Below are 24,002 nucleotides of genomic sequence, written 5' to 3'. Positions count from 1 at the left end.
AGCACTGGACAGGAATGACTGACCTTAAGGGATGTTCTCATTTCAAATGTTACTGTTTGGGAGCGCTGATAATATTTACTAGTGTTTGGAATTCTGCTACGGTAACTCACCATTGGTGTCATGTACTAAACAATTGTAATAATTACCATATGTAATTAATAATTGAAAATAATGGTTTTTAGCATACTCTAAACCCCCACCAACTCTATAAATATTGCATTTTGTTTGGATTATCCTCATTATACACAAGGTGAAAATACAAGATCCAAGGCAGGGTGGGAGTGTAATTAATGTGCTGCACTAATATCATTGGATTGCAGCAGACTAACCTTAAGTGCAGGTAACAGTCAGGTGTTTTTTGTTGTTGTTGTTTTCGTTTCATTTTTACGTTGTTCAGACACTCGCACACTACTTTTCATCCGGTTCATTTGCCAAGAGCAAAGCACACGTATCAGCCAGATTAAATCTGCCCCCGAGTCTCCACAATTTAATTCGATACCAAAGTGTTCTGCCGCGAAATGTCTGAAACTTCCTAAGGGAGTTGTTGCCGTTCCGGATCTTTCCTGCACACCGTTTGTTATGGTATTAAGGGAATTTAAGCTGTCGCGCGGTCCCATCGCTAACCTTTTCAGCGACGCCACATATTCTGAGGTGAGCGTCCTCGCGAGAGGTCTGTGTTTCCCCGCTGTGCCGTCCCGCTCACCACCCGCAGACACTGCTGTTCATCACCGCCTGGCCCGCAGGGCTACACCGCGCGCGCATCATTCTCACCGCTGCGGTGAAGCCGAATCACGCACCGGGAGCAGGGGGGGCGGGGGGCGCGCTCAAACTTCCGGACGGAGAGGCACTTCCGCCAGAGGACGGGAGAAGAAGGGAAAGGAGGCGGAGGTTTAACGACGGCGGGACTTGGTCGTCCGTGTACCACCTCTGACCGTTTCGCGACGGTAATTAGAGACTCGGGTACAGCCAGCAGCAGAACTGCGTACACTGCGTACACTGCGTACGCTGCGTTAGCTCTCACACCTGCTTTGTGACAACTGGGCTGCAAACAGCAACTATTTTACCCCCGATGGATTTCATTTCAAGCGCTCCTGCAGACGTAGCCTAGCCGCACACCGGGGCCCTTTCCCTTTTCTAGCCAGCGAGGCACTGAGCTCATTCGATCACGCGGCTCCATGCACAGAAAGGCCCGCGTTTCTGCCTCCGATTCAAAGCAACACGTTCAAACGCAATGTACGCAGCTAAACTGTTTGGTGATAGGCCAAAAAATATGTTTATCCTAACATGCGATATGACAGTTTATAATCTAGACCATATTTATAGACAGTTGCTGTCTCCTGCAGCTTCCCAGTCTATTTGTAATATTATACTATGAACTCGACAAGGCCAACGCAACACCGCCTGTTCCTTTTGAGCAAACCGGTCAGTGTGTCGAGAAAACCCGGTGACATTATTACTGCTGTCTGTCTGCTGGCTCTCATCATTCATCACCTCTGTGGATATGAGTTTGTACAATGCCCATTATTACAATACAATTACAGCATAGGTCAGTTGGCCAAGCTGCCTAGCATTTCAGCATTCAGTTGGGGCTGTCCATGAGATCCTTCATCAGACCATCACAGTAAGGTTATGAGCCTGACATGTCAAACTAGCCGCAAGCTAATCAATTATACTGAGGTGAACATAGCCATTTTTCTTCATTTGATAGAGGAGTGCACATCTGTTGTGTCACAAAATAATAATAATAATTGTGCGTTTTGACATTTGCATATTGAGATTGTTTTTCCTTGAGGTTGTGTCCACACCAACGCGAGGAAGTGTAGTTACTGTAGTACAAGTGAGCTATATTTAGTGAATGTACCACAAAGGGCATGCACAAGGTCAGTGATTGGTTATATCAGCCTCAGTCTGCACTTTGACCTCAATGCCGAGGTCATCTGCAATAGAGACAAATTAAATGTATGTTCCAGTTGCTCACATCACAGAGAGTGAATTATGCTAAAACTCATAGCATACAGTCAAGCCAATTAAATCTGATGTGCCAGCTGCTGGATATGAACTGTGAAATCATATTTCTAAACTTTGATAACCTCTGATCCAGAAGCTTCCTCTTCACTGGTCAGCCAGGAAGTTTCCTTCTTCCAGCTCCAGAAATATTTGTTTTAATGAATATATGTCAGAAACAGGGATCTTGACACTGAGGTAGTCCTTCTGCATACAGATTTCAGAAATAACCTTCATATTGATGTGCTCATTAGTACCTGCTGACTACAGCACCTTAGTGTTTTATTACTCCCCACTGCCAGAATCTTCTATTAAGACACTTAGCTTTTTCAAAAAATATGATAATTTCCTGGTACCTGTTTACTATGGTAACAAAAGCAGTTCCCCTTTTTCCAAGAAAATTTGGGCTTATGCTCATTTGCGTTGCTTCTCTTTCGGTCCACAGGGGAAGCGGATTGGTCTTGGCAAAGCCAGCTGGTGGAGAGAGCACACACACCTGGGCTGCATTAATTAATCAGCCCAGGTGCTTAAAGGTGTGTTCCTCTCCGCAGTTCGGGGCCAAGAGCACACGGAGAGAGAGAGCGTGTCTTTGAGTTTTGTTTGTCTACGCACAAAAAATAAAACCACTGCTGAAAAGCTGGAGGAGCTGGTCAGCTGAAAAGCTGGCCAGCATTGAGCGGTGAGCTGAAAAACTGCCGCTCAGTTTCGCTTTCTTTGTCTGTGAATTTACTTTGTTGTTTTAGTTTATTGTTTTTGTCCGGAACCCATGAGGGGGAAGGGCGAAGGTGTTTGTCTGTCTGTTTTTGTCTTGGTGGGGGTGCGCTCTCTCTCTCTCTCTCATTGCGGCAACCAACGGTGCACACCCGGAACTGCCGCATCTCCCCCAAAGGGGCATCACACCGGCGTGTGACAGAGTGTTTCACCCAAATGATGAAATATATTTTGAAATCAGAAAAATATATTGCTAATTCTGCTAATAAATAATATAGGTTTAAATTAGATCCTTGACAATAAGGACAACGTTACTGTCACTGTTATACTTGAAAAAGGTAAAATACTCTTTTTCTAGGCCCATTCTCAGCTATAGGGTGGTTGATAGTATCCACAAGCATTGTACTGTAGCCTAAATGGTGGGGGATTTGCTAAATCGCATTAATGTAAATGTCTAACAGCATAACACGCAAAAATCTCATCCTTAAAAAGATCATATTGGGCCCAATATTACTTCAGTTATTGTGTGTGATGTCACAGAGGGTAAATTTCTATCTGTGATGTCAGATGCCTGGGTTAACCCTTTAATTGGCACAACAAAGAAAGAAAAGACAGTACAAACTGCTAAAGGGTTAACAGGGAAAGAGATTACACTTGAAGCAAAACGGAGGCCCTCTAAAGCTCCACATGGAAAAGAGACAGCTGCAGACGTTTGGCCGATCTGAATTCAGACATATGGCCTGAATGGGATTGATGGGAATTACAGAATAAACTGCAGGTTTCATTCAATATGGCCTTTTTCAGAGAGGGACAGCAGATTGGTTTCCTAGGCCAGTGGCAATAGACTGAGCAAGTGCTACTCAACCAGAATGGGCAGGCAGGCTGCGGAGATCCAAAACGGGCGAGAACAAGACATTATCAAGGCCCATTACAGTAGTAATTAGGCCTATTAGCAGTCACAGCATGGACTTAATACCGCAGAAAGGCAAATGCAAAGAGCACTTCTAAGACTACTCCCCAGAATGAATTAAAAATTGCATGTTCAGTATGACTGCTGTTTGTGCCTCACAGCTGAGTTTATTCTTCTCTAATGTTTGGGGATGATTGTACGACCGTTTTCCTGGATGGCACGGAGAAGATCAAGCTCCCTAGCCTAGTACACATTTCGGTTATTTTTCTGTTTGCTATGCCTCTTATCGTCCTTTACTTTATGGTGGAATCTCGGTTGAGCGTGGATAGCACAACACTTGAGAGCTAAGTTTGAAGGAGCAGAAATATGTTGTGCTCACTAACCTGGCCTGACCCAGCTGACTCCCCAGGGGCTGAGCACTGTAGCATAGGCTATTCAGCCAAAATACCCCATATAGCCTGGTTTTTGCCATTCTTTTAGCCACCGCTAACTTAGCTATTATACATGGGGCCTGGAGTGCCAAGCTATTGGAGAGGAACTCTTCACAATTAATTCTTTCATACAGCAACTCATCTCAAAAACAGGTCAGTTTTCTGCAGGAGCAGACTCAGTTCCAGTTAATTGCTGTCAAATTGCAAAATTAACTGAAATTCAATTTGTGAACTGAGAAATTCCAAAAATGTTATATGAAGATTTTTCAACGAATGAACTGCATGCAATATATTTCCTCAACTGGCCAAAACTGAATTTAATTGATCCCATCCCTGGTTTTCAGGCCAGATAAAGGGAACGAACATGTAAACCTGCATGTCGCTGCCCTGGAGGACTAAGTTAATAGAAAAACGGACATCTTGCAGTGCCTAAGGGGATGGACCAACACGACTGTGTTCTCTTCACTAGCTCAGAGAACTGTAGAGATGGAGAGAGCCGCAGCATCCATTATCTAGGAGGAAGCAGAGCGGACCCATGGGCCAGCGAAGCCTCTGCACATGAACCCATGAACTGTCTGCACAGTATATCCCTTCCTTTCCCTAAGACGGATTATACAGACAGCCCAAACTTTCTAAAATGGATTTTAGGGAGGCTGAGCAGAGGCATTTCAGGGAGAACCGCCAACCCCCCCCCCCCCCCCCCCCTTCCCTTCTGGCCCAAACCCCATATTTTTGCACACATTCTCAGTAGTAAACAATGGCACCCCCTAATCTCCCTCACATTGTCTCTCCAGCTCTAAAATCCCCTGTCCATGAAGTACAAAAACCAACATTTTTTTACAATTTAGGTTTTTACCCCACTGAAAACCCATTCCTGCACACAGCAATATAACCAAACATGAAATACTCACTTATTCTGCTTTGATATAAATAGTTCCCCTCTCTATTCAGGATTAATCTTTATTTTATGTATTACACACTTTATGCATAAGGCATGTGTACTGCTGTCTTTTGTGTTACTTCTGTCTCTCATGATGATTCGTGGCCTAACTCCACTCCACCCCCTAGTTGGTTTAATTTCTATCATTTAAATATCATTGATTTCTCATTTATTTTTTAAATGCAACACAATTGCTAGGGAGGCAGTGTAGTATAATGGATAAGGAACTGGTCTTGTAATCTAAAGGTCACAAATGTACAATGGCAGTGCACCCTTGAGCAAGGTACTTAACCTGCATTGCTTCTGTATACTGTATATCCAGCTACATAAATGGATGCAATATAAATGCCATGTAAAAGTTGTGTCGCTCTGGATAAGAGCATCTGCTAAATGCCTGTAATGTAATGTAAAGCTAGGGAGGCCGGCCAATAGAAGATAGCCATTATAGGACGATGAATAGAAAGCTCTATTTTTTATTAATATTTATGAGGGTCTACTGCTGATAAAGTCACAATGTTGATGTTCATAAGAATGCATTCATGTTCAAAAATAAACTTCCACTCAAAGTTTTTGACGGAACCGTCGTATAACTGGAAAGCTATCCAGCTAACAGGCCAGGATAGGCTAGCTTGTTGGCTACCTTACTTCAATATGTTTTTTTGCAGGGCATTCAACCCTCTGCCTGTCACTGAGAACTCCATTTAGAGAATATGTAAAATTTGTACATTTTTCAGGGGGCTATTCTTTTGGTGAAACTGGCAAAAGCCAAACCGTGATGAGAGGCATTGGACATAAGCCTATATATTACTCCAATTTTTATTCCAAGGGGAGGTGCTGGACACAGGTATAGTTACAAGACCAAAGGCTACATGATGGGGATTTAAAAAAATAATGAAACGTGGTTATTAGAGGCATTTGACGGATTAAAAATAATACATTTTGGCCCAGGTCAGATGCTCTCTTAAGGATTAGAATCACAAGTGAGTGTTCTCGTCTCATCGGACGTGGGAACCCAACACTGGTCTCTCACACGACAGTGCTGTGACATTACCTTATCACCAAAAGGGCAGGCCCCTTGGCAAGGTGGAATATCAGGCTACCTGCAATGCTCTACTCAGCGCTGTAACCATGCCCGACAGGAGCGACTGTTACAGTATGTATAAGTGCGCGTCTACTCTTTCTGAAAGTAATTACTTAACCCAGAAGTGCCACCACACACTTACAAGGGTATTGCCCGCTAAACAAGGGTTTGTAATCTCCCCCTTTTTATGAGGCGTTTTAGGTGGCCACGGATGTTTGTTAGGCCTGACTCGACACTGAGCCCATGTTTAACACACACTCTTTCTTTCCTTTGTTTAATAAACATGTTAAATACAAAATTATTTCAAGAAAAGAAGTAGCTCTGCCATACACCACGCGCAAGCATGATTTATTACCATGAACACAGTGCATTATGGTGTATTAAAAGCATATGAGAATTATGAAAGAAAGATTGAGATCAACGCTACTTGTAGAATAATTATGGTGCATTATTATAATTAAAGGTCAAAGTAATTATTTCTATAGGAAAGAGAACGGGAGGACAGAGGGTGGGATTAGGAGGAGGAGTGGAATGAAGCTAGACAAACTGTCACAGCTATTATTCAAAGGTTGTAACCTCAATCCTCCAGAAGATACAAAGTTGCAAAAAGATAAAAAGACCAATGCAAGCCTGTTGCTTTCTGATTTGTCTGGAGTTCAACGCTCATTAATAACAACCAAGAACAGATTGGCTTAACCATAACAGCATTAGCCAAAATGAATAAATCCAATGGCCACCATTAAATCTGGGCTTGTAAGGAGAAACACAAATTCTACATGCCTGCTTATCCACTGAGCCTCATGTCAATGTTTGTCCCTTTACCAAAAAAAGTCACAAGATGTTAATTAGGCAAGGATGGAGCATGGCATCGATATTCATAGCAACAGTGCATATATTTAACTGCTCCTTTCTCCTGTGACATGATCATGACTGACACCTTATCTCAGGACTGCAAGCCATGGGAGAATCTCAAAAAAACATCTAAATATAACTGACGTGAGTGACAAAAGAGAAACGAAGGAAGGTAGAGTGACACCCGCGCTGCACGTAGAGGCGTGCTTGTGATTACCGACACACAAATTTATAATGACTTCATATAAATCTTGTGAAAAAAGCCAACTTGACGTTTGGCCTTAATCAACCTCTTGTCCAGGCGTCTAAGACAATTTACTATGGTAAACCTTGCTATTAGTTTGTCTGAGGAAACAAAGCACCCTGTAATCCATTTATAGTAGCTGTCTTCATAAACCACAGTCATGGAAACAGAGGAACATCCCTCTTGGGAACACTACATTTACTCAGAGAAACAGTTTCTCATACAGTAACCCAGCTTAATAAAAGGCATTTGAAGTAAAAAAGCTCCTTGCAAGAGCAGTGCTATAGGTGCATGCATCAACATACGTTAAAGGAGGACAACATGCTCTATTTATAGCATTTAGTCTGGGACTGGGTTGTGTTTGTTTTTGATTATATCTTCTAGTTTTGCCTTTTATTTTAAAAGATGATTGAATTTCTCTCAATCTGGGCGTCAATTTTTTTGTCAATTACATTTATTACAGATATATTTGATATATACATTCAAAGATGCTGTTTGTGCTAAATAGCATAATTTTCTGTAACTTTCAGAGGGGTTTTAGGGCTGCTGGGTGGTATAAAATAGTGGGTAGCATCTAAGGATGTTAAACTGATTCAGAACAAAGGGGCCATTCGACAGCACACATTAATTCATGCCATTTTTAAAGCGCTTTACAGTGAAGGGATGATAATTATCAAGTCACTGTAAAGCACTTTCGATGCCACACATTAATTAATACCACTTTAATTAATTCTCCTCATTCGCCATTTGACTGTGCCACACACATAGTTCTGAAGCCTCCCAAGGCAACCTCCCTGACATAGAGGTATGAGCGTTCTTATCTTTTAACCATACACTACATAATAAAGACCGTAATCTGTAATGGCTCAGTAGACATTACATTGCCACCTTTTGGTTGACACAAGCAGCTACACTTTTTTGGAAGAAGCAATCATGCAATTTGACTGCAGGGGAATATGGTCTCATTTGCCACACAGAAGGCTAAGCATCGTTTCACTATCTTGCTATATTTCTAATACTCCTCTCCAATCCCAACCTCAGATACACTCACATTGAACGCATTGACCAAAAGATCTGAAGAAGGATTACAGAGACAATTCAAGTCAATTGATTCTGTTTTGATGTGAACTACATCACAGGGAATGTTTGCTGTTTACTATATGCCTAACATCAGAATTAATTTCTACATATTCAGTCTTAAAAGCCAAGGAAAGGGCAAGCATGAGGTATGCAAGAAATACATACAGTGGGGATACAATTATGATGCTTCTTATTCAATAGTACATTATTTTTTAATAAGCCAAATAAGTGTGTAGGTATTTATTAAAGGTCAAAAATTGTTAGCACTTGGTGTGTCCAACTTTTGCCTTGATTCCTGCCCTCACTCTGCTTGGCACTGATTCCACAATCGTATGCAGCACCTCATCTTCCACTTCATCCCAGCACTTTCTCAACACTCCCCAGATCATCTGTCGATTCTTGATGTTTGGCTCTTTCCCCTCTTCAACAGCTCCCAAAGATGTTCAATTGGGTTCAGGTCCAGTGACTGTGGTGGGAATGGCATCCTAATAAGCTCTTCTTGTTCTCAATTATGTATTCCTGAGTAAGAAGTGTAATCTGAGTGTCAAAATTGCATTATTTCTTCATAAATACCAAAAACAACCAGGACTTGGTTGTCCTCAGGCTGATGTCCTCAGACTTTAATGTCCTACACACTTTGACAAGAAGGCTCAAATAAGACATGTGCCATCCACTGCTGAGGCAAATTGTTCTCCCACTCTGCAGCAAGCAGATATCAGCAAAAGAGTGCCATATTCCATTCAAATCACCCTGCTTCAAAAAGATTATGCAGCATCAAATTAAGACCACAATTACTGCATGGGAAAAGAACAAAGCCAGTTCTTTATATGGTACACATTAAACACAGGAAACCATTGAAGCCAGCGACAAAATTCCAGACACTATGTAGTCTGACAGATTTTTCTAAAAAAAAAAAAAAGAATTCAAAGTATTGGGATAACTTTTAATTAAGGTACATGTGAACAACAAAATCTCTCATCTGTATAGGTAAAAAGGTGTTCGTAAAGCTGTCATGCATTCCTTGTTTGTATGTGCTGTAGGTATTGTTGCTGTTGAATATAAAGTATATTTTTGTTGCTACATTTGCATGCTACACGTTAAATCACTTCCAGAGCATCATGATTCACGGATAACAGTCCAGCACTATGACTTTCTTTTATGTCTGGGCATCTATATAATTATTATTTAATTTTTGAGTGTTTATTTTTCCTTCAAATTACAAATACACTCCCACTGCCTTTTATATGGTGTAAGTGAGTATATTTTATATGATGTAACTGAGTAATATACAATGCATTCTGTGCCGATGCCGAAAGAAATCTCTCTTTGAGAAATAAATATTTAATGTTTACAAATAAGCCTGTTAAATTATTTTGCTTGTTTCATCAGGTTCACATCATGTTTTGCAAATAAATTACAGTAAGAAGTCCTAAATGTCAGCAGATTGTCTTAGAACTATGTTTAGAGTTTGAGGATGGACGATGAGACATGGGCTCTCTGCCATGCAATAGGATATACTGCAAATTACATTGGCTTCTTATTAAAAGAAATGTTTCTAATACTCACAAAGCCAACTTTTCGCAGTCACTATGAAGGATGTATCATGACAGTCAAGCCTTTCCTTCCTTATCCTCAGTCGACCTCTCTGATAGGAGTGTTTAATGTACGGAAATGGCACAGCTGAAAAGTGAGCTGACTCATCATGTTATTCAGGATGATTCCTATGCATTAAGAGCTTTAGAGATATTGTTCAAAGGCCACCATTCAGGCTTATGTCTGTAAAATAAGGAATAAAAGGGTATAGGCATTTTTAAAAAAAAAGGATTTCTGACAGTGCCATAATGTGTTTCTTATACATATTCTCAAGAGGACTAGATGAAAATATAAAAATATGGAAATAATGTTGGCTATTTTCACATTGTTATGAAAGAAATCTTGCATTAGGACAACTTCTCTCATGCGTTTGCTTCATTTTCTGTTCAGATAAAAATGTTTTGGAGATTTTCCAAGGACTTATTTTGCATTCTTTCTGTGTCTTTCTCTCTCTCTCTGTCTATATATAATCCAGTCAGCTCTTACCAATGATTGACAACAATGGCACAAAGCAAACATAGCTTTTTCAGTGCGCCGTCATGCTGAACTAGCAGATTAGCAGGCTAGCAGACATTCCACCTTCTGCAATAGAACAGCCACAAACAATTAAACACAGAAATACTGTGAATGCGGGAATTAACATTATAAAAAAAGGCAATGAATTATATTTCTCCTGCTTGGGAAATTTATATCAAAGTGACACTGGACCACATAAGAACCACAAAAATTGACGATTGGATTTTGAATATGCTATGATCTTGGCACACTGCTTGGGAAAGCTCTGAAAATTAGCAACAGGACTAGGCTGCAACGTGCCCCATCGACCTGGTCTGAGCAGGCAGGCAGGAATAGCAGATTAGGCTAAACCAAAATTGCAATACGCCGCACCAAAATTGCAGTGTGCTGTTTGATCTTCACTGACACAACCCCAATGGCACCTCTCCTCCCACTTCAGTGCACGGCAAGTCACCAAATTACCAAACAGGCTCAGGTGTGTCAAAATCCAAGACAAAAACACCATATGACCAGTGAAACTGCTTCCCCCTGCCAAATGTGTCGACTGGAAAAAAGAGCCCTCATTTAAAACCCCATGGGACAGTCGGAAACAGGCATGGTTAGAATTGAGTTCTGGACTGTGATTCAGTCAATGCACTGATAACAGACTAGCGCCTTAGCGGGATAGCTGTGCCACCTGAATACCCACGCATTGGGAGTTTAAAGACAGACAGTGTTTGAGACTTTGAGCTTCTGAAAGCACTAGAGAGAAGAGGTGGCAGAGATTTAACAAAGGAGTAAGAGTCTCTCAGGAGGCCTTGTTCATTACTGGCTGGTTTCGATCAGCCTCTCACTGCAGACGCCCGGTACAGGGATCACAGACCGAGTCTGCTCTGCGTACTGCACTGTACCCAACCTAGCAGAGTGAGGTAGACGCTCAGCTACTCTCAACATGCCAATTAGCGGGTTATTTTTAAAAACCCGGTTAGCCTCAAACCCTGGACGACGTAGGGCTTTAATCACGCGGCGTGGCTTTTCTCTCTCCCGTGTCGCGTCTGCTGTGGCACGAAGATAGGATCCGTAACCTAAAATGTCAAGAGTGTGCCGTGTAAAACGAGGGTAGGACGTAGGTGTGTCGATAACTAAGGGCACAATGCACCAGGAGAACAGATCCGGTCATCTGCTTCAGCTCCGTACCCTGAAGCGCTGGGCTATTCGCTCGCTGATTCACAGCGGCATATAAAGGCCCAATGCGGTGACTTGTAAACCTGCCACCGGTATTAATTCAGACGCAGCCAGATAGGTCTGCACGAGTCCCTTCTGTCTGTAAGTGATGATTTGCATCTCAGGATTGTCAGTAATCCGGCCGTGATTGATGCCTGTGGTGGAGCAGAAGGACATCGGTGAGCATACACTCATAAAGAAACACGACTTTGATGGCCCAGTGAAGAATTACCACTGCATGAAAAGCACAAGGCCTGCATACTGCTGCGGCCTCAAGAAAACATTCATTATCAGATAAAGTGTTTAGTTCTACATGGAGTTTTCTGTGGTCAGGTTGGTGTCTTTGTCTGAAAGTGAATTTTAGCGGGGCAACCCCTTGAACACAATATGCCCGACGTCACTGTCACAGAATATCAAATCCAGCTTTGTGCAGTGTGTAGTTCCCTACAAACAGGTTTGATGTCCATGGAGGTAATTCCTCCACAGTCATTGGCTGGTGTGACAAAGCTTTGTCAAATGAGCCAATTGCGAGATTTGCTAACAGTAAAATAGTATCGTTTCATATCATCGTGGAAATCAGCTGGGAACGAATCTGACCGCTGCCCCTCCACCCCAGCTGTAGCGAGACTCATAATGTGTTCAACCTTAGCGCCCTTCCCACAGACGGGTCATAGCCAAATCTTTAGCTGGCAACTCCCCTTTGAAAAACGTCCTCATTTTATAACTGTTAGCTGCCTTGACAAGTGAAAGATACCACTGCATAAATCATACGCTGCGCACAGTTCAAGAAACATCATTTTGTCAGGCTCTTGTTTGCACCATGCAGTGCACAGCAGTGTAGAAATCAATATGGGGTAAGCGCTTGGATTCGGTGCATTATTGGAGTACAAATCCAGCCTAGTCTCGTTATCAAAATTGAATTTTGATTATGTGACATAAGCATTTATGCAATACAGTCTAATGCAATGCATAATGTAAAATGCATAACACATTCTTGAATGGGTTTTTGTTGATTGTTTTACTGGGGAAAAAAGAACAACATGAGGAGACTGATAAAGTACAGCTGGAACTCTTTGGTACTGAACTGCTTTAGCTATTTTATGAACCAACCGACAAACTAGATCCGGAGACAGAAAACTTTAATTGCAGGAGGCTATTTGAAACAGTTTGAGGTTGAAACTTTTACCCCCTGCTGATCTTAGGGAAATCAGAAACCTTCCCCAGCTGGTTCATATTGTACCTTAGATGATCCTTAAGATTAGATCATCCTTCATAAATAGCCCATTCCACAGTTATTATAAAGTTGAACTTGCCTCTACCACAGCAGTAGGGAAAAAAAAGTGGTAAGCATTTTTCACCAAAATCAATAATTGAGGGTGATAATCATGCCAGGATGAATAAGGACAGGAATAATAGCACTACTCTGTCTTGTCAACAGAGCGTTACCTGCAAAGTCAGTAGGGACATCATTCTCTCAGTATTAAGACTGAGACAAGCCACAGTAATGCAGATAAATGAGATATATCGCAATATCCTTTAATATTTCAATACATACCTAATAGCTCACAGAACCCCCTGTAGTAACAAGATAAAACAAAGCATGCATTAAACCAGAGGGAAATACACAGAATCTATCCTCATTAAGCCTCATAGAGACTATCTAAGAAGTATTAAACTAAGATGGGAACCAGCATTAAGTCTTAGTTAGGTGGATTTACATTTTAAAATTTTATTCGGTTCTGGCAAGCTAAACATTCATATTGTTCTGTACACAGTAGCCAGTACTACCTATCTCAAGTATAGATAGGTATAGTATTAAGGTACGGAGATTAAATTTGACCAATTCTGCCTCCCTTGTACCACTCTGAGCAGCTAAGGTCAGACAAGGTGAAGAATTGTTTAAAACCCTGTTAGAGGTGAGACTGAAAAGATCTAAAAGCTGAGATCAAAAAACCAAACAAAAAACCCAGCAACAATACCATAAAGTTTTATGAGGTCACTTGTTCTCTGCTCCTCAACAAACTATTCAACCAGTATGTTCAGTTTTACACAGGCATTACTTTTAGCATTCTCAAATATGGATCGTTAAGCTTCGTTGAACACATTACAATTTTGTCTACAATCGCCAGCAAGTTCCACAAACAAAGGATTGCATACAATCGGCCAAACTGATCTGCCATCATGAATAATAAAAAAGGGCAATTATGACCCACAAAGTGAGTTATGATGCAGTCAAAGGTGAAAAAATAAGCAGTTTTCACGTCTCAACCATAGGTCCCACTCTACTCACCGTTTCGTGTACTTTGGGTTTGTCAAACATCTTCTTGAGGTCGTCCAAGGGGATGTCAAACTTCTCTATCTTCCTGTTGGACTGCAGGTCCTCCTTGTACACTGTGCCGGAGGTGTCGGCTCCTGGGACGCTGGAGGGAGGTGAAGGGGATGTGGAGTTTGAGCTCACGGCCCCTCTGACCACCGGCCTTCCATTTCCTGATTGAGTTTCCATTGTTCAGGAAACTCTATCCCCCGTATCCCCTGCAATGGAGGTCCGCTGAGATAGATGGAGAGAGAGAGAGAGAGAGAGAGAGAGGGGGAGAGAGAGAGAGAGAGAGAGAGAGAGAGATGACCAGTGATATGGATAAGACAGCTCTACCCAGCAAGAATACAGATACAGAATGAAGGATGGGAAGTGGTAATGAAAAGAGAGAGAGAGAGAGAAGTATGGGAAGTGGTAGAGGAAAGAAGAGAGAGAGCACAGCAAAAAAACTGCTCCAGCTCTCCCCCATAACAGCCATATAAAAAACAGACATGTTTTCACTCGCGCATACACGTGCACTAACGAACACGCCCACATGTACACACAAAGTGGATAATGGAGTTTGCGCTGCAGAGGTAGCTCACTGTGACTATGGGGCAGTGTAGTGTGACCCCCCCAAAGCTGGGAGAGTTTATGAACTGATATTCTCAGGACTGAGGCTGGAGCTAGGCAACGAGCCCTGCGCGAGCCATTATCTCCCATCTGGCTCTCCCCCTGATCACCCCCCTCCTGCCTCTGCAAGCCTCTAGCCAGCATGGGGTAAACAAGAACGACACAGCATTCATATACTGCGAATGCCCATGCCAGACCTGACGCGTGGAAAGCCAGAAGCGGTTTGAAGCAGACAGCTTCCGACAGCCACAGTCCCAGCTTCCCTCTCCGCTCTCCCCTCCAGCGCGGCTCTGGCCCTGAACCACTCCGGGAGACTCCCCCAGGAAGCCTTCCCTGGCTGCGGGAAACTAAATCCTTTGGATTCGGACCACATCCATCCAGAGAGACTCCAGAGCCCAGGTGACAGGATTGTGGAAATTCTATTATTCTAGAACAAATCATGTGAGCCCCGCAACAATTAACCTCCTGCCCTACTTGCCAGTTTGAGTCTTCCATTTCATTTTTTTTTTTTACCCCCACACTTTAAAATGCTCTCCATTTCAGGGGCTGAATTCAGTTGTTTAGGCTGCAATAGCAAATGTATCATGCCTCTTTTATGAGCCATATGCTTATCACACCCTTATACAGAGCAAATTACAAAGCTTAGTTTAAATGTTGTTTATTTACAAGTACATTTTCATTTTCACAGTCTGATGTTTTGCAAGGCAAGCAGGTGCTCTGCTTAAGGCTAAAATGAAAGAGTCCTGCCAAGGATTAAAACCTTCAACCCTTCTAAATTAAAGGCAGTTTCTTTAGCATTACCTGTAATGCTACATTGGGCGGTGATGCATTTTTTTCTTCCATAAAGGGACCATAAAATTACACTTCGTTCGGTTATATCGTGGTTTAGAATATTATTTGTGTCTGTATGCCATTCATATCTCAGCTTACATGCCAAAAAAACTGGTTTTAATTTTGTGTTAGATCTTAACGCAGCATTGCCCTGTATTGCGACCGTTCCAAACGCTGCAAGGGGAGCTTACGAATTTCTATCTAAAGGATATCTACCATGTCAAAAGGATCTTCCAGAAAGCCGTGCATTGGGTCCCCGGAAGGTGTCGGTGACACCGGGTCACTCAACGAAATTTGAGAAGAAAATGCTGTCACATATCCAGGTGATAGGTGCTCTCTGGCTCATGCCATCTCAGTCTCCTGGCGTCTCAACCGTCCGTTTATGTGAAACGGAAGCGCTACACATTTATCTTCGCCTGGTGTGGACCAGTAGTTAAACTTTAGTAGCCTTACCTTTGAGCCCGGGCTATTCCACTCATCCAGCCCGAGAGGAAGAGAAATTGAACAAAGAATCAAGGTTCCGGCGGAGCGGGCAGAGATCCCATCGTCCTAATGAAGCGCCGGAATGGGCAAAGGCGATAGCGGCGCGCTGATATCGAAGGGCTCCAGTGCACCTGTGCTGAATGCATTATTTAACGAGAGACCGAAGGAATGCGTGTAACTTTCAGCTATCTGTGTCCGTCCAGAGCGCTCGGTTTACAGGACTGAAGTCAGACACTGTAGTCTTTCCGCTGCCCCTTAGCTTAAACAAAGGGAAAGTATTGATCGTAAACTTGTCGGAATGTTAATCAGTTTGTATTCTGTTTGTGAGCATGCAGGTCCACCGGAGTTAAACAATAACAGCAGCAGAATATTAAAACAACTTTAACACACTATTGCGTGTTTGTTTTCAAAACCTTGTGACAAGAAATATAGCCTACATTGTAGTAGGCCTATGACATCGGTCTATCACTTAATTTAATCAAAAGTAGTGTAACACATTCTGTACAATCATCCTTTTGTTTTGTTGTTGAACTGCGTCTCAAACTGTTGGCAGAATAGATATTTAGTTGACTACACTTTACATACTTGATTTAAAAATCCACCTGCATGGGCGGCTTTAACCATAATAGGCTACTGTATGATACTGGTTTGAGAGACATATGTGCAGACTTGGATTCAACATTTTAAATTTGATCACGTTTTAAATTTATTTGAGCTGATCATACATTAATGCTACTTATAGCTAGGAGCAATAACATTGCAAGTTAATCAGGAGGTGCTTGAAGTTTCTTCCATGTTATTATCGAGGGGTAACCAAACTCTTTGTCTCTGACCAGATGTTCGTGTGAAGGCCACTGAAGAATACTGGCTCTTCTGCACACTGCAAAATCCAATTTTTTTTTTTTGGGGGGGGTCAGGAAAGAGGGTTGGTGGGACAGAAGCATCTTCTGATCTGTAGCATTGTGAGCCTGGAATGTGATATGTATTGAATGCACACTACAGTGCTAAGAGGCAAACAGCAGTGTTTTGACCTCACCGGTTGGCTACACCCAGTTTATGAGAAACCGAGCCGGTATTAGTCTGCTCTACGCATTTTACGTTTAAAATTTACTGAGACTATTTCTGAAGAATAAGGGGTCCTGTCATTCAATCAATGGATCCAGATCAGGTGGACAATGACACAAAATGCTGCACAACTCACATGTTCGCCAGCTATCCTGGGTTTGCAAAAAATTAACCTGTAAAACAATGAATTATGTGTGGTTGGCAATAAACTAAAGTCATTTATTCTCAACATTAAACGGGACCCAATGTGTGCTGCTTACAGTACTATTTCTTACTGTCTTTCAGAGGATGTGACAATGCACAAACAAAGAATTTTATAGATCTGAAGCACCTTTTGCTATTAGTCAGCTGAATGCAGTTTGTCTTTGGTTACTTCACTGTTTATTACCTGAACTCTTATCGTTTAAGGTAGATTTAAAACTGTCCTCTGGAGCCAGTGTAACAGCAATGATGTAAGACTTTATGTATAAATGTTTCGCTCTTATTTTTTACAGTGCAAAATGGCATAATAGAATATTATACCAGGTGAACTGAAGTAATTTGGTCCATAAAATATTACCACTTAATATTTATAGATGGGATACAATTGGAAAAATACAGGCATATTATCCCTTTATATAATTAGTCAAATTACATTAACTGTAGCCCAGAAGTCTTTACGGACCTGAGACTGAAAGGTTGTCACTTTTTATTATTTAAATATTTTCTTGAATTCAAGTCACTGTTATTGAGTAATGGGAGAAATTAGCTGTCTGCCAGTAAGTAATTGAATTTCCTCTGTTTCAGAACACAGCTGGTTCTGTGTACCAGCCTGATATATCAGCATTCCTGTCTTTTATGCATTTTCACAGTATGCAATAAAATAATAACGCAGACATGTTGATTAATAAAAATCTCGAATTCCAATACATGTTTACTTTTAAAATATTTACAAACTTCAAGTGAAATAATTTTGCCATTTATGTGTTCTTGGTGGCCAAACAATCTGGTAAACTGAAAGAGCCACCAGTAAAACTGTCTCTCGGGGAGTTACAAAGACACCATTTTAATGGCTAATAAATCTGAATGTGATTTTTTTTAAAAACAAAAAAACAAAAAACAATCTTTGAAATCCTCAGACCACAGGCGGTTTATTTGGCTTGGTACAGTGCCCAGCCCTTAAATGGCAGCACAGATGGCGACTACTCTTTTTTTCCCCACTGTTCTTTATGGAGAAAAATGACTCAGTTTGATCTTTTTTGTATTACTCACAGATGTCTTTGGTATTATAGAGTGCCACTCCGGTAATAATTCATGATGACCTACAAGTGCAGAAACACTGAGAATTATAAGGTTGACAAATTGATCTGAATCATTTATTTTACGGATGACGTAGCTCGAGCGAAATTGTTTGCATTATGAAGATGGATGAGACAGTGAAATGGAGAAACATTGATAAGAGCTTTACGGTTCTGAAACTACTTAATTTTAGAAATTGTATATTGCCATATGCTTCTAGTTAATGAGCCTTTCAGATATATGGGGTTCAAGTCATCACAATGCAATGTTTTAATATTACCACATACAGTATTTTTTTCCGACATTTTATAGCCCATATATCCTGAACTGTGCAGCCAATTGATTTTTTCATCTGGATTTGTCTCCAGACACTTTTAATATCAACCTACAGCCTTCTAGAATTTTCTCAGCCCAGTCTGGAAACCTGTGCTGTACTGAGGTGCAGGAGATTTCAGAGTAAAAATGCATTTCAAGATCTGAATCAAATAATGTTTCGTGCAAATATGCATGCATATAATAGTCAGATGACCCAGGAGTTGTAATGAATGTGACAGTAGACATTCACTGCCACACATGTCAACTCCAATCATCACTCAGTCAATCAATACTTAATACCGATAGAAGGAAATGAATAAGATAAATTAATTATGGAGAGTGAATATATTAATAAAAGCATGAAGAACACCGTTCTAGGCAATTAAATGTTACAAGCTTTGGTAAAAATGTTATAAGTTTGGCTGTAAGCCTCTCTGGATAAGATTGGTAAGTGACTGCAATGTAATGTGATGTCCATATGAAATGCCTATTTATACATATTTTAATATCTGATGCTTTAAAAAAATAAAAAATAAAAAAAACAAGTTCAATGTTAGAAGTACAGTATCAAAATAAGCTTAGATATATTTTGAGTTATGCTAGAGTACAGGGGCAGTAACTTATTGTAAAATGTGTTCCTTAGCAACACTGATATAAAATGGAGTGGAATGATGTGGGCACAGTTTTTCTCAACACTGCATCCACTTTCAGAAACAAAAGCATAGTGAAGGTACATTTTTGTTCCTCATGGAACACATTTCCAGAATGAATCCGGAATGTATAATAATGTACAAAATTTGGGTACTCATAAGTACCTTTTACAAGCAAAAAATGTACTAAAAATGAATTATGCATTGCTGACTAGGGGTACAAGTTTTATGTACCTGTGGAGTACCACCCCTGTGACAAGTGTTTGTACCTTTATAGACACTTCTTTCATACCTTTTTCCTGAGAGTTTCGCTGAAACAGAGTAGAGTTCCCTGAGTACGTAAGGAGAGACTGTAAAGCTGTCTCAGGGCTGGGCTGCCACCAGTATAGGACAAATATCGAAGCATAGCATTGGGTAGTAGATCCCTGTGCATAGCATAGTAGACCCCTGGGGTCTACCCACTTCAGCAGAGCACATTTAATTTTTACCTGCCATTAAATTTAACCGTCATTTTAATATGATGTCAAAATGATGTTATTACTTACAGAGTTTCAAATGTATATATGTCAGATGGTATGGAACAAAATGTGCTATGAAATTAATATTTTAAACACAAAATGCTACTGCTGATCAGAAAGCACATTGGGCAACCAAGAATCATAGGAGATATTTGCTGGGGTATGTTTGCACTAGGTAGGGTAGGGTACTGAGAGTGTCAGTGATGCACTTCTGTTTCAGTTTTCATGGACACAAGACTATTTCTTGTTTGATGGTACAAGAAAGGTGAATAGCGCCCCCTATTGTTTTTTTTGCTTAAAGCTCACCTTGAATGGCAGGTTGACAGCACCATAGAAGCTTATTTGTGCTTTCATTAAATGTTCACTATGTTCTAAGTCTGATGGATGTATTTTCATACATGGCACATATTTTTTCTGTCAGTTTGAAAAATCCACATTGACAAGAAGTGTCGCTAATAAACAATGGTGTGGTAACTATCATGATGTCTGAAACCTTGTCTTCCTGGGTGAGGCTTTCACCATTTAGTGGTAAGAGCTGGTGTGATTATGGTTCATTCCAGATATGCAACATTGTTTTATAAACATATATCAGCTGGATATGCCAGTCGGAGTTCCAATTTCCAATGCATCTCCAATACAGTGTTGGTATTCCTGTTTTAATTCTTCCCAACAATTACATATAATACTCTGCAAGGATGCTATCTTACACATACTGTGATGACCAACGTATCAACACATCCCACGGTTAATAATGACACATTATAATAATTGTAGCTTTACAAAGTGAGATGGATATCTTATATTTTCCAGTTCTTGGATAACACCAGCAGTGTTGTTATCAACTAGCAAGGTCAACCTTTGTAGTGAGACAAACAAAATAATGGTATAATGCATAATTACATAATTAACAGCTATAATGCATCATTTTCTGATCTCAAGGAATATCCTCATTATAATTTCTATATTTAACTGCAATTTGACAGAATAAGATGGCAGTGTAGAAACATTTCTTAAATCAAAGGGCTAACATTTTTTCTTTACAGTGCAACAACTTTGTAAATCAGCCACAACCAACTACTTTATAATAAAGACCATTCATTCAACATGCCCCATATTAATAACACCAGCACAAACTATTATTTATCATAATATCTAATGATATCATTTAGTTGAATATGACCACTACACAAATACTATTTATTTATGTATACATTAATTTAGTCTGCACAAAACAAACAGAAAGGCACAAAAAGACAAAAAAGATTTCTTAAAAACCTTACATGAATTCACAAGAGGGTGCCCTTATCCAGAGTAGTATATTCTTTTTTGTACTTGTACATTATACGCACTATGAAACCCATAATCATTGAATCAGCTCCTTACTGAGCTTGCTCAAATGAATGTCATTACTGCAATGCACTTCCAAGTAAATTTGTGAAAATTCTCATTAAAATATTTCTTCTTTCATATCCTAAACACACATCGCCATCTAGTGACAGAGAAAAGAATTGTCTTCTCAATGACACCAAGTTGAATCGCCTATTTAGAAAGGTACTGTAAAAGGGTGGTGCCCTCATTTTTAACCACCTCAGAATAACGGAGCAAAACAAATACAATTCATAAATGTGCGAAACACAATATAGTCTTTGTCCATTTTTCTGTCCCAACCAAAATGAAAAGAAATATATTTAATGACAGCTTTTTAAATTTTAAAGAGTTGGCCGACTATAATATAATAAACTACATTTGTAATACCACCTGCCTGTAAGAATGCTTCCAGTGTTGGTGGACATTTTTGTAGCTACACCGTGTGTACCCCTGCATTTGGACATTCATTTACCTCAGGGCTGACTTGCTCATTGAGGGTGTTATTATTTCGATGCATCAAAAATTGTTCCAAGTTGGCATAACTCCCACTATAGGGACAGAATAATAACAGCTATGCATATGTTAAGAAGGCAGTTAATTTGCCTGCTTGTATAACACACCTTAACCATACTGCATATTGTTTCATAAATAGTGCATAAATAGAAAATGTTTGGCCCTTATATATCATTTTATAGAAAAGAATCAGGCCCCCAAGAAGAAGCAACTGAAGGACATTATTTTAAAATTATTTATATCCACAGTGCCCAGCTGTTCAGAAACTGAATTTATGATGAAGATAGCACAAAATGATATTTCATTTTGTAGTACATGACATACATTTAAAAAAAACGTATATAATAAATTTATATTTGAAGCAACAGGAGACAGTATGATGCAAGTGAATATAGCCCACAGTTAAATGAAAAGTATTTGGCAGGGCTCTGCCCTCCCCCCAAACTTTGACCATTCACTTTTCAATAATTAATTACTTAGATCCACCCCTAGAAACCGACATCTTTTTCCAAGTTAACATTTCGCACTTATATTTACTCTTTCTCTGCTCAGGAGACTCAGCCAATCATAAAATGCTCTGTTCAAAATATACATATATCAAAAAAATAAATAAATAACCAAAAAACTTTTTAGACATTGCCTTGGCTTGTGAAGTGCTTGCTGCTTCATTACTGAAAACTATCCTGAGGTTCAATGTAGTAGCTTTCTATGATTGACAGTGATGTACAGTACAGTATATCCAGTCTGTTTTATAAATGGACAGCCACTATGCCACCATCTTGCATACACTCAGCCATGCTTTTAGACATATGGAGAAATACTTGGAAATATTGAATTTAGTTATTATTTGCCAGTAACGTTGAGTTGGGTTCTATGGTCCTTGATATCCTTTTGAGAGTAGAGAGTGGCATTAGAGAGAATTACTGTTACTTTTTTTTAACTTACTGTTACTGTTTCACTGTGACAAACTGGAGGAAAATGACTTTTTTGTTTTGTCACCTTTTCCAGTAATATGAAGTTGTGTTCTATGGTTTCCTGTCATCATTTTTTGAGAGATTTCTGGAAATCTGTCACATTACAAGTTGATACTCAAGATGATATTGTTACAAATGCGTATTATACTGTAGCTCATTATTAACAGAGACACAGCCAAAACGTTGGGTGTGTGAGAATCAACAGTTGCATACATCGTTAGGAAGAAAGAACGCACGGGTGAGCTCAGAAATAGGACACAACCGAGTAGGCCATGGAAGGCCACTGTAGTTGATGACCAAAGAATACTTCTAAATGGTGAAGATAAGACCCTTTTCAACAATTAAACAGACCTACAGCACTCTTTAGGATGTATTCAAAGATGTTTCGAATACTACCATAAAGAGAAGACTACACCAGCAGACCCTCAGAGGGTTCACTACAACATGCGACCCAGTGGCCTGCTTAGAGTTTGCTAAAGAGTACATTTAAAAGAGTTATAGGACAAAGACTTATGGACAGATGAGATGAGTACTGACCTCTACCAGACAAGGGAAAAAGGAAAGTGTGGAGAAAGAAAGGACCTTTTCATGATTCAAAACACTCCCCCAATGACACATGGTGGAGGTACACCAAAAGGTTAAAAATGACCTGACTTTTACAAGATGTACTGTGACATTAATATTTCACAGTACAATGTTGTAATCAGCATTTTACTGTGCAAATCAATGGTTACCAGCATTTTACAATATTTAACAGTAGTATTTCACAATGTAATCAGACTGTTACTGTGAAATAAATGCAAGCTAAACAATATTACAGCAAAATATGGTGAAATTTGAATTGAACTGGACCACGCAGCATTATGGGATATGGCAGCTGTGGTTGAAACCTAGTGAAGTGGCACCAACAGCAAACTTTCAGTCGACTACTACATATATGATTAGTATTAAGCAATATTATGTTTTATTTTAGCATTCAGGTTTACAAACAGTGGCTTTCCCTTTATGACTGTAATATATAGCTATGTACTGTATATATCTATATTTTTAAATCCCGTAACTGAGATGGCTGTGCTTTTATTTGTAATGATTTTTAGCCGGAGTATGTTGTGTCAAACTATGGAGGTAACTGTTAACCTTAACTTCACGTTAGCCTAGCTATCTGAAATCATCAAGTCAACGAATGTATCAGTGGACAGATAATCCTTTGTGTATAAGTAATTATCCTTTTCTTTTGAAATAAGGTTGCTCATGAGTTAACTTCGCAATGAACTGCTGTCCAATATCAAAGCGCTAATGTAAAACAATTTGGGAAGTGGGCATTGGATGATTTAATGCGATTTTATACTGAAATAATTAGCCAACTTGTCAGTTTAATTGAGTGTTTTACAACTGCAGTGCTTCTGATGAGCCATGTTTATCGGGCTGTGTTGTGTGATGAAATAAATGTGACATTAGCCTCACTTGGATCTCAGTAATTCCTTCTGTTGTATTCAGTGTTTGAAGAAAAGAGGCA

General features: G+C 40.1%; 1 protein-coding gene across 1 annotated transcript in view; it reads right to left on the bottom strand.

Moving 5' to 3' along the window:
* The window catches only part of LOC118213601 (xin actin-binding repeat-containing protein 2-like), a 49,486-nt gene extending 33,351 nt beyond the window's left edge, over window positions 1–16,135 (bottom strand). Inside the window, exons 1-2 of the mRNA XM_035392580.1 lie at window positions 15,776–16,135; window positions 13,856–14,113 (exon numbers count right to left, since the gene is read on the bottom strand). Of these exons, the coding sequence (XP_035248471.1) occupies window positions 13,856–14,068 (213 nt within the window). The 5' untranslated portion in view covers window positions 14,069–14,113; window positions 15,776–16,135. The remainder of the gene's footprint in view (window positions 1–13,855; window positions 14,114–15,775) is intronic.
* Between the last annotated feature and the right edge of the window lie 7,867 nt (window positions 16,136–24,002).

The sequence above is a fragment of the Anguilla anguilla genome, chromosome 15, assembly GCF_013347855.1.
Source record: "Anguilla anguilla isolate fAngAng1 chromosome 15, fAngAng1.pri, whole genome shotgun sequence".
NCBI classification, from domain to species: Eukaryota; Metazoa; Chordata; class Actinopteri; order Anguilliformes; family Anguillidae; genus Anguilla; species Anguilla anguilla.
This window is presented reverse-complemented; position numbering and strand designations above follow the sequence as displayed.